The sequence below is a fragment of the Cuculus canorus genome, chromosome 1, assembly GCF_017976375.1.
Source record: "Cuculus canorus isolate bCucCan1 chromosome 1, bCucCan1.pri, whole genome shotgun sequence".
Taxonomy (NCBI): Eukaryota; Metazoa; Chordata; class Aves; order Cuculiformes; family Cuculidae; genus Cuculus; species Cuculus canorus.
In genome coordinates, this window is record NC_071401.1 from 195,337,196 (window position 1) to 195,349,616 (window position 12,421).

The 12,421-nt window shown below is 37.4% G+C and overlaps 1 protein-coding gene across 1 annotated transcript in view; it reads left to right on the plus strand.

The window, feature by feature from the left end:
* The window catches only part of PTPN12 (protein tyrosine phosphatase non-receptor type 12), a 78,903-nt gene that overhangs the window by 44,263 nt on the left and 22,219 nt on the right, over positions 1–12,421 (plus strand). The window contains exons 8-11 of the mRNA XM_054071291.1: positions 2,152–2,294; positions 3,020–3,086; positions 3,706–3,783; positions 3,883–3,981. Of these exons, the coding sequence (XP_053927266.1) occupies positions 2,152–2,294; positions 3,020–3,086; positions 3,706–3,783; positions 3,883–3,981 (387 nt within the window). The remainder of the gene's footprint in view (positions 1–2,151; positions 2,295–3,019; positions 3,087–3,705; positions 3,784–3,882; positions 3,982–12,421) is intronic.

A 12,421-nucleotide genomic window follows, 5' to 3' on the forward strand; every position in this document is an offset into this window, starting at 1 on the left:
TTTTAATTGACATTCTGTACTAGAAATTTTTTTTACAGGTTTTTCTCAGTTATGTTTGTTTCCTTCAACAATGCTTTGTTCCATTTGAATAACTCATATCACAGCAGTTAAAAAAAAATGCTTAATCGTGAAGGGGGTAATTTTGGAGGCCAATTTTTGCCTGCAGTAGCTTGCAAGGTGCCTGTAATAGGATACATAAACTTAATCAGTTATTTTGTTAGTGTCCCTAATGCTTATTGCTGATGGTGCTCTGACTCTTTTTAGATAGCACATATTATCTGCATAATGATTGTGGGGTTTGGAACATTCATTGCAATGATGCACTTAAAAGTAGAACTGAAGAGATATCAAAACCCCCAAAGTAGAACTTTCCTTGCTTTTTTAATACCTGAATGTCATGAGAACTGTTTACTTCAGAAACTGTAGTGAATTTATACTTTGCTTGTATGTATTGTACATGCAAATCATATTCAGCTACTTCACTTACATGAGTTCTGTTCCAGTTAATTTTTATAGCATGCCCATGCACCACATAAAAACTAAGTAGTAACAGAAAGCTACAGTTTGTGCTATGCTTTTGATCTTAGTTAAGTGCCCAAAGTTTATGTTCCTTTAAGGAGTAATGTAATTGAGATGATCAACAAGTATGTTGATATTCAACCTGTGCAGCTGATAAAATGATATTTCTTCAGACTTGCCTAGCATATTTGCTTCAGGATCTCTGTGAGCGCTCTTTTTGGTAATGAATGCAGACTTTCCATCTTGCGTCGAAGAATTTTAAGCATAGCCTTGAACTACGTATGGGAGGAAAATACGTATTTGTGCTCTAAAGTAATAACCTTTTAAGTACACTTTCTGGTTTTCCAGAACAATGAAAAGTTTTGTTACTTCTGTAAAATTTTCAATGAGTGTCATACTAAATACTATACAAGAAAAAAAAATTAAATTCATATAAATAGACAAGGTTATTCCAGTTTCTCAGAGGAAAATCAGTTTGAAACTTGAAGACCGTTTCCAACTAAAACACCAGGTTCTTTCTTAAGGTGGCAGCGTAAAAGGGATTATGAAGGTTCCATTTCATCTTTAATTTCAGTATAAAAAGCATAAATTCAGATATTTTTCTTGACAGTTCTGCTAACGTGAAAAATCACTGGGCTTGTCTCATGTGTAATTAAGTGATGGTTCTTGCGGGAACTTAATAGGCAGTTGCAACTTTTCTTCCCCTACTGATGACATTGGTTTTACATAATCAGTTGGATTAAGATTTCTTTTCTTAGGCTGGATTTCCTCTTGTTTTTGCTAGCTACAGAGCTTTCACAGGTCTGGCAAAAGTAAAGCATCAAAAGTAGTTGGCTCATTTGGAAGATGATATAAATTTCCATGTTCCAGAAGCCCACTATTTTTCTTCTCAGATAACTGAACAGAAGGTAGTATAGGTTTTGAAGTTTGTAACCTATTTGAGTTCTTTGATCAATGTTACACATCTCTAGTATCTTACTCGGAGGTTGTACTAGAATCCAGAGGTATGACAGCAGCATGGAAGGGTGCAGTAGAAGTACCTACAATGCAGATGGTTTGGATAAAATGATCAGAAAGAGGATTTGCTCTTTCTTTGGGCTTTGTACCTGGTCTTTAGTACTATTGCAAGGTGAGCCAACTAGAATAAAACTGTCCTTACAAGTGTTGCAAGTGTGATCCATACTTAGATATGACCTGAATTATTTTTCTCACTTTCTTAGTTGCCCTCTGTGTGCACATACGTGTGCATTCGCACGCTTTTTGTAATGTGATAGAACAACCACTTCCCCCTATTCTTTTACAATGTAAGTTATTGGAGTATGACAGGAAAAAGAGCCTTGCATGGTGGTTTTGCCTTTCATTTCTCCTTTTCAAAGTTTTGGACTGTAAGGACCCAATCTTTTAACTTCCTGCAATGTTTGGGTCCTTTAACCCATATGTTATATAGAGGAGCTTATGTGAACTGTGCCATGGTGCTTTCTGTTATGTGGTAGCAGCACTCAAAATGCTACTTCTGAGTTTCCCTTTTGTTTTTCTAAGTTACATAACCTGTAGGACATAGAAGTAGTTATTTCATACAAAGTCCTCAAATATGTATTATCATTAACACCTTTCTCCCTTCCTCTCTCTTAGGAGACACGTAGTGTCTATCAATTTCATTACGTTAATTGGCCTGACCATGATGTCCCTTCATCTTTTGATTCTATTCTGGACATGATCAGCTTGATGAGAGAATACCAGGAACATGAAGATGTACCAATTTGTATACACTGCAGGTATCTGATTTTTTTTAGGGTGTTTTCAAGCTTTTTGAAGTCTGGAGTTTTGGTATGACATCCACTAATTTGATTCTAAATCACGATATATTTATTTGTGTTCTAAATATATATTTCCTAATGTCAAAACTGGGCTCAAGCCCATATAACAGTGTAATTATAACGTAATAAATATGCATGCATATAACTCTCTGTAAGTAGAGAAATTCATATTAGTAGGAAGAAATGTGATAGTCCACTGAAATTTTTTGTAAATCTCAGGTTGAAGTTTTTTAATTAAAAGCAGGCAATACAGATATGATGCTAAATCAGAAAAAAGTGCCAAGTCTCAAGTGCCAAAGTCTCAAAAAATGATCTATTTTCCATTTAACATGTATATCACTAACCTTGGACATGATCTGTACTGTTGAAGCAGTGGTAACTAGGAATGGTGTGACAAGAGGTAATAAAAATGTCATCATTGAAGCATCTTCTGTGACTGCCATTCAGTTGGCTATGAGAAACCTGTATTAAAAACATCAACGCTCCATTTTGCACAGCTGATTTTTTTTATTTATTTTATTTTTAAGACACTATAGTGTCAGGTTGAGTGAACTTTAAATGAGAGTTCAGGGATTTAAATACTCTGTATTTCCAGAGTCTACGTAAAAAAACCCCAAAACCTTGCAGTGTCTTTTTTGCCAATTAAAATAACTTCTAACATACTTAACTGTTTATATTCGTAGTGCAGGGTGTGGAAGAACAGGAGCCATCTGTGCCATAGATTATACGTGGAATTTGCTTAAAGCTGGGGTAAGGAATCTTAAAAGAAGAAATTTTGTGACTTTCCATCATTTCCTAACAGTGATTGATTGAGGTCCCAAATGCTCTTACTGAAATGTTGAAGGTGTCCTGGAACTCTTGAGAGATCAGGTGTTTGGTTTCATTGCACTCATGCTTTAGTATGAATTTACTTTCCTTTGACGGCAAGCTTTTCCTCTAAAAAGAAGTCACTGTAGAATTCTAAATATTTTAAAAATATATTTCATTATAAAGTGATTTTGAATTCACCATTTTCAATGTCTGCTTCATCTTGCAATTCCAAAAGCCTGACATTTCAAATATACAGGGATGACTTCATTCTGGGGTTCTTCGGTTACTGTAACTTTAGTGATGCTTTGTGTCATATTAATGCTTTCATTGTATATGCTGTATTCAAAATACTTGAAATGCTCTCGTGTTTTAAATTAAATGTTTAAAATAGATTCTGGAGAGGAATTTCTTTTCAAAGACATTGAATAGCTGTGATGTAGAGAGAACAGATTTGTTTTACCTGCAGACGTTAGATGGACTTTTGAATGTCTAACAGCTTTTGTATCGCTGTTCTGACATATATTTGTGTCAATGTAATTGACTTCTTTCTGTATTTCAGAAAATACCTGAGGAATTCAATGTATTTAATTTAATTCAGGAAATGAGGACACAAAGGCATTCTGCAGTGCAGACAAAGGTATAATTTGTTTTAAAATTAATCTTTACCATATGGTAATATACCATCATTCTTTGTATAGATCTCAAGCACTAATTTTTATCTGATAACCTACTACAGGAGCAGTATGAACTTGTCCATCGAGCCATAGCACAACTGTTTGAAAAGCAACTGCAGAAATATGAAAATTGTGCAGACTGGAAGATTGCAGATGGAGTGGTATGTGTCTTTCTGATATGAATTTCAATCAGTTATAGCTGTTAGCTGCTTACGATTTTGCTGTCAAGTCTAATTGTTAAAGTTAAGCATTCAGTAGTTAATACTACAGAACTTGTTTGGACTATGTTTTTTACTGAGTACTTTTCAGACTGTACTCAATTTACACAGAGGACTTGATTGTAAAAGTTGAGTCAGATATTTAAGGGAATATTTACCACATACCAAATGCAATTCTAGTCAAGGAAGTAATAGAAAGAATCCTAGTATGGATGAAAGGCAGGACCCTAACATCTAAATTGTGAAATGTGCCCTTACTTTGGTGAGGTGGCAGTCATTGACAGCTGATTTGTTCCTTTGACTGGCAGTATTTAGCCCATTTCTAATTTTCTAATCAAATTTTGTCTAAGCCTGACCCTCCTGCAAATGACTTGTTTAACAGTAAGAGCAAGTTAAAAGATAAAACTCCAGCCTACATATGCGTAAACTTGTATATCAATAACAATAAATAACTGCACAAATGTGTATATAGATTCATTCTATCTGATCTCTCTGTTTAGCTTATACTCTTGAAAATGAAAAACTTCATCAAAGCTTTCTTTCTTCCTTCCTCCCAGTGTGGTGTTGGGTCCGTTTTTAAGCCAGTAGATAAGCACTGATCTGACTTGTCAACTGAGACTTGGATGTTACATGCTTTTGCATCTCGGTCTTGGCCCAACACAGCCTTCATGTAGTTGAGCGGGACTGACAATGAATAATCTTAAGTTCTCTTATTGTGTTGAAGTACTGTTTGCACTGGAACAGATTGGGGGAAAGGTAAAGAACTTAAAAGTGCCTTTGTCAGGAACTTTCATACTCTGCCCTTGTAACAAAGGGGAAAAAAAAACCAACTTGGAAAAATATTACTTTTCATTGGTCATGATGGTATTTGAGGATTTTTGTGTCTTCCTGTCCTCTGGGATTTTTTTTTCTTTTTTATATTCAGTTATGTTTTCTTGGCTATTGATGGGCACTATGTAAAAAACAACTCTTTGGATGAGTATATACTTTCTCTTCCACCACAGTCCAGAACTGTGCAGCACCCTTTATCCTTGGACTGTGTTTTGTTTATTCATTTTTTTTTTTTTTTCAATTGTCCCTTCAGAACCTAATTGGTGTGGCTCCAGAGCTCTCTAGAGGGAGTATGAGTGGAATCTTCCAGACCCTTTGGAATATCTGGAAGCAATTCTAAACCTGCTCTTATTAATATGTGTACCTTCAATTTTAGGGTTTTAACTGTCTCATACTGTGCTTTCTAGGAAGTTTGAATTTTTTTATTCTTGGAAAAGGGGCATATACCCTTCTGTGAACTCCTGAGAATTTGTCAGTTCATGCAACGGTTCTGAGGTCCTTAATCATGACAAGAAACCTGATACACTAAGTGCCATATGGGTAGGGCAGGCTGTTATTATTTGTTATATGTTTGTTATTCAGCCTAGCTGGTCTGTGAATTTTCACTTCATTCATAATTACTTGAGTTTTGGTCATAATATAATAGGGAGATCAGGCTACTCTGTCTTCTGGTTACTGGACTTTGATCTGACCTGTATCTGCATTCTTAGAATCAAAAATGTCTCCTGTTGTTTACACGTATGCCAGAACGTCTGAATAAGGAGGTGACACAGTATGCTGATGTTTTGCTTGTAACAAAGGAAGTGCTGTTTGTGAGTTGCGTATGTTGTGAGTAATAAACCAAGCATCTAGATTATGGACAGGTAATGTGCTTAGGGGTGAGACAGGGAGAAAGACTGACTCTGAATATGTGGCGATGGAGTATGACTTCTGAGTTTTGCTTGGAAATTATCTTTGTTATAATCAATAAGCCATCAAGGAAATTGGAGTTTAACAATTATTTGGAAACTAATAAGAGCAGAGAACATAGTGTCATTGTGTGGATACCTTGCAACTTGAATACTGTCTGCAGGTTTGGTCTGTTTGTCTCAGAAGTGTGTTACAGAATTCAAGCATTGAAAATCTGGGCAAGGATCACAGGTGTCAGTTGGCTCCATCTAAAGAACAAACAGGCTAACCTGGATAAGAAATGGCTGAAACTGAATATGATAGAGGCTAAGTAGCAGTGAAAAACTGGTTTCTGTTAGCCTTTTCTAAAGACTATCAATGACACCTGCCAGACAATATAAAATGAGATAATTCTTCATGTTAGGTGAAGCTGCAGAAGTCTTTGCACCTGAAAGCCTGTAACGTTGAGGTGAATGTCTCACCTTGGAATCTTTTCGTGTGAAATTGCCCAGCCTTTGACCTATGAAATTTCAGGGCTGGTAACTGCTGCAGAACATCCTAGGGAAGGATCCCTGCATGCTTCCTCTATCTCTGTAAGTTTTCTTTTGGTCACTGCTGGAAATCTTGCAAAATTAACCTTTCAATCTGACTAGGCACAGCCTTTTGTGCATTAGGAAATGATGCTGCTTCGTTTCGTAGCTTGAATGGTTCTGCAGGAAGGTTGAGGAAAAAGGACTCGGGTAAGGAATTACTGAATCTAAAAATTTGGTACCTAAAACTGAATTTGCTGCAATTCACTTAAGAAATTCAGTTAAGAAATTTGCCTTCAGGAAATTAACTGATTGTAGGCTTAGCTTCTGTTTTAGTTATGTGATGTAGAAGACTACTTTAGAAAACCATTAAAGTATCTGCTCGTAACTTTAACCTGATTCTTAAAACCTTGAAGTTCACTTGAGACAGTGGTTTTGCTATTCTGAACAAGCTCCTTTTTTTCCTCCAAGAGTCCGATGTAGCATCTGTTGCATATAATATCTGGTTTACCCTAGAAATATGGTAGGTTTTCTGACTGATATACATCCCAGAATGTTTATTTGGCTTTTTAAAAGGAAAGGGTCTGGTACAGACAGTTTTCAAATAAGTTAATTAAATATAGTACGAAGTCCTAAAGCTCCTTCCCGGATCTTACTCTGCCCGCAGATGCTGCAGCAACTGTGGAGTTGTGTACATATGCAGGATTTCAATTATGTTCAGTGAAAACAATCACAAGCAAAAGAATGTGCCTGCTTTGTCTATATTGCTATAAGTTATATAGGAGATACTACTGAATCAAAGTGGAGATTTTTTTATTTCTTTCATTTACTGTATTTTGATAGTACCCTGAAGAGTTGGTGTACTTCATAGAGCTTATTTCATGATTGTGTTGTCAGATTGCTTTTCTTGTTTCAGTGTTTGAAAAGAGATGAGTTACCTAAGCTTCGTCAGCAGCGTTTGCCAGTAACATCGCAGTAAAAAGTTAATCTGATTGGCAATGAGTAGTGGTATTCATAGGCAAGTAGCTTAGACACAATCCTGAACGTGTGTTCCTGTGAACTTGCCAGCTTTTCCCTGCTGCAGACAGTACTGTAAAAAGTCAACAAAACCCCAACGTGCAGTGTTTGCAAATAGACTTAGATCACAGTTACAATTTCTATTAGAATTTGGTAGAAGGATTCAAAACTGTGTAGAAAATGCACATATCTTGTAGTATAGTGTAGTAATTGTACAGCTATACAGTAAGAGTACAGTATTATGAATGTATAGAGCTATAAATATGCTTAGAATGTAAGTATGTAAATGGAATTATATGGAGAAAAGCTTTCTTCAGATACCAGATAGACTACTTTCAACATTCCACACAGCAGCAAAGATGAAATAGCAGCTCAGAAGTAATTTTCTTCTGATAAGAGCCACGTGCTAAATTTGATAATCTAATACAAACTACTTTCTTTCCCCACCTTCTACCCCAGTAGTAGGACTTTTTAAAATTATCAAACAATTACAAAAGCATTGAAACATGTGAGCTGGTGTATCTTGATCATAGGATAGGGTATTGGTCAGATTTCTGTCAGCAGAGTATTTTGTGAGTTATTTGAGAGGCATCTCCTCTCTGAACTGAGTCATGGGTGACTTGGAAAGTCTGAATCCAATGGTGTTTCATCAGGTTGGATGTTCTGGGTGTAGAAAAAGGAAAATTGGTCAAAAGACAAAAACCAATAAAATGACAATAGAAGGATATTATAGTACTGCAGGTCCTTGTTTTACCCTTATCCCTTAGCCTGTACTAATAGACACTTTCTCCAAAATACAGCATTGCTAGTACTTCCAAGCATCTCTTGCATTTCTTCCTGTAAATGTGACACAATTCTGTAGCTGCAGTTGCTTACGCTTTTAGAAGCTGTGGGGGAATCGGCTGCTATAAGAAGAATGTTGATATTCAAAACATTAGTGGTTTGGAAACTGTAAGTGAACAGACTTTGCTGTTCAAATTCTCTTTGCTGTTTTGCAGCTTAAAGATATTTTTGGCCCTTGTAGCATTCTAAAATATTATATATGTCTTCGGAGACATTTGTCTTGTTGCTTATACTTGGAAAGTTTTATTTAATCTGAATCACTTGAGTGTACATTTCAGTCTGAAATATTTTTCTTTTGATCTGATTCTCTGTGGTTCCCATGCTGCTTTATGATAAGAGCAAAAGGAATGCCTCAACTCCTTTTAAGGGAAACCATGAGATTACTTCTGGAAGACTCTTTGCAGTAAGTTTGCTATTACTTTTGCCAGTACAGAAAAATTCTGAGTGACATTAAATGTTTCCACTGTGAGTTCCAAAAGAAAATTATGCATTACGGTTGCTGGGTAAAAGATTTTGAATTGTAGACAATGTCTGTGAAATTTCAGTCTAAAAGTGCGTTCCTTTGCTCAAAGTTTGTGAGAACTCCTTTTGGGGATTCAGCCGTTGGAGGAGGAAGTAGGTGAGGAACAGACCCATCCTTGGAGATGACAGCACATTTTGTGTCACTTTAGCAAGTTGAATTCAGGTACTGCATCTGCCATGAGAATTCTTTGTTCCGCTGCATTACCACAGGAACATGAATTACTCCATGTAGTTGTAGACTAGACATGATGTACAATTCTAAGTATTTGACTTTATGGTCTTTTCATTTGTTAATATAGTCTTTCATAGATATTCACTCATTTCATATATATGTCTTTTATGTGATTTAACAGAATACCTAGCAATTCCTAACCATGAGCATTTTCACTTGATGCGAGTAGCTGCTCTCTTTATAAGCAAGGACATTGGAATTACTGAGCTGTTTGGTAGTTGATGAATGTGGAGGCAAGGGCTGGGGAAAGCTCCTATTTTGTTTACCCATGTATTGTTCAGGTTTCTGTTTTACAATGAGAAGCCTGCCATGAAAGGATGGGTGGCTTCTGAAAGAAAGCAGGGCACTGAGCTAAACACACATTTAATTGACTGAATTGCATATTTGTTAATCCCTTTTAAAAAATAATAATAATTCTGCACGATGGCCCTTGTGAACTACATATGTTGTCCTGTTTTTTCTAAGCTGATACTTTTTAAAATTGTATTCTGCCTGGGAATACAACATCTGTCTAGAGAAGCAAGAAGTATGTTGACTCATGCCAATAAGCTGTGATTAGGAAGGATGGAAGGCTTTTTCTTAATACTGCCATCTGCTTTTCTCAACTGATGAGGTCAGCCCCATGAGCTACCCTACATTCACTTCTACAGTTGAGCTTCCTCTGTTCTGCTCCCTTTTAGTTTTCTACATGTTTGCCAATTCACTTATTTTGTTGTATGACAGAAGGGAAAAGCTGTGAGTTGGTATCACTCCAGGGTGCTCAAATTGTGACACAGAACTGAGAACAAGTAACAGACTTGCTCTGAGAGTTCAGCAGGCAGTATTTCTCCAGTAAAAGCCAAGAAGAGGTCCAGTAGTAACTAAGCACTATGATTACTTAAAAATCCTACAGCAGAATAAAGTTGATATGAGCACCGTTTTCTTCCCTGTATGGGTTAGTGCATTTGGTTAGTGCCTTAAGGATTTTCCTTCAAAGGTTGAAGATGATGAAAGTTTCACTCTGGGGAATGAGTTGTCTAAGAGTAAGTGAAGCCTTCACAGAAACATTGCTCCATTGAGCTAATCAAACAAAGTAGCAAAGTACCTCTTTTTTTGTGATAATTCCTGTAGCATTCTCACTCCTGATGTAATGTGACTACAGTGGAATGAACTGATCCTGATTTTAACCTAATGCAGAAGTGAAAACTCTTGAACACACGTACTTGACTTCTTCCCAGTGTATGAAGTTGGGGGACCCACTGACTTCTCTTCTGGTGTTGAATCTAAAAGTACCATTATGTGCACGTTGTTTGTTTGTTTTTAAAATGTTTTTCTGGAATTGTTTTTGTAAACTCTCTCTGGTTGCGGATGTGCCCCAGACATTTGAATTTAAATGCATTTTTGCAAGGTGTATCTATACGTATTGTTACTAGTAGCAAAAATGTCGGTGCCTCTTCAGCTACTTCTCCCTGTCTCAATTAGAAACAGCTTCTTGCTGTATACACAGAGTTTAAAAAAAAATGGCATATGTTAGCTTCTTTAACGGGCCTTTCTTTCTGCCTGGGAGAAAAGCATATCTCAGGAAGCATTCTATTCACAAACACTTCACTTTACAAACATAGAAGGATGAGGATGCAGCTGCTGGTTTGTTTTGTGGACAAGTTAGTCTACACCAGATCCAACAGGCACACCGTTTCCCTTGCCAGTACTCTTTAAAAAACTGAGCTCATAAATAAGAAATCTGTCCTTCAGAACTTCTGAACTGGCAGAACTGGACGTGAATACTTTTCTGACCTGTTGTGAGGTGGAGAAATTGCTGGTAAGGGGAAGGAACTCCTTCTATGGAGTCTCACTCCAATATCCCTCTGCTTTGTGAAACTTGGATATGCTGTGGTGCTGAAACAAGACAGAAGGCCAACCGTATCCTGGGCTGCATTAAAAGAGGTGTGGTCACCAGGACAAGGGAGGGGATTCTGCCCCTCTACTCTGCTCTGGTGAGACCCCACCTGAAGGACTGTGTTTAATTCTGGGGTGTCCAGCGCAGGAAAGATATGGAGCTGTTGGAGCAGGTCCAGTGGAGGGCCACAAAAATGATAAGAGGGATGGAACACCTGAAGACAGGCTGAGAGAGTTGGGGTGGTTCTGTCTGGAGAAGAGGAGGGTTGGGGAAGACCTTATAGCAGCCTTTCAGAATTTAAAGGGGACTTTAAGAAAGATAGAGACAAATATTTTAGAAGCGTCTCTTGCAATAGGACAAGGGTTAACTGTTTTAAACTAAAAGAGTAGGTTTGGACTAGATAGGAGGAAGAAATGTTTTACAATGAGGGTGGTGGAACAGGTTGCCCAGAGAGGTGATAGGTGCCCCATCCCTGGAAACATTCACGGTTGGACAAGGCTCTGAGCAACCTTATTGAGTTGAAGATAACTGTGCTCATTGCAGGGGGGGGTTGGACTAGACGACCTCTAAAGGTTCTTTCCAACCCAAACTATTCTATCCTGCTATGAAAGCAGACCAACCTTCATTGACGGCAATGGGAGCTTCAGTTGTGCTCATCTAAATGTAAGTGGCTTTTAGCTGCTGATTGAATCTCACTGTGAAAAAAACACAGCCAGTGGTCCACAGAACAATGAACTGCCTGTGCAATTTGTCTGAAAGGGCTAGCACAAGCCATCAAGATGGGAACAATAGGATATTTTTGCCAGAGTACTTCTTGAGTGTTGTGTTGGACAGCTAGTTAATGGGGGAGATTAGTGAAGAACAAAAAGATTTAAAGATTTAGCTTTTCTTCACAGGGAAAGCTTAGAGGAACAGAATTTGATAATAGACTTTTCACACTAACAGACGGTGTTGTGATAACTGCTTTAAGACTAGTAATGGAAATTAAAACCATGCAACTAGTGAGTCTAAATTTAAATGAGGTAATTAGCTGTTGACATGATAGTTATGGTTTATCTTCCAAAGCTGAAAATGCTCACACAACTCTAATGCAACTATTTGAAGCAGAAATTAACTGACGTTCCCTTTTCTTTTGTGAGATCAGAGGTCAGGCTGTCACCCAGTTGGAACAGGTAGACTGGCAGGTAGTGGGCCTTGTTGCATGTATTGTGCTTTGAAATATATTATATAGACTGGAGATATTTGAGGTTCTTTTTTAAAATTGCTGTTCAAAAGAAAGCTCCTGGAAGAAAAACTTCTAGGTAAAATACATATTAAACTCAAGAGAACACTAAGATCCTCCTTGATTTTGTTGGAACTTTGGTTGTGGCATATATATGGAAATAGTTTATTGGCTTTAGGCTCTTGCATGTTAAATTTATTTTCGTGTGGACACGTGTATTTCTACTGAGTCTGACTGGGTTGGAGTTAATATTCTTCATAGTTGCTCTTGACATGCTGTGGTTTAGATTTGTGACTAATACAGTGCTGATGGCACACTGATGTCCCAGCTATTGCTGAGCAGTGTTTGTGCACTGGAGGCTGGGAGGGGACACAGCCAGGCAGGTGGCCTAAACTAACCAAGGAGCTATTCCATAATGCCGT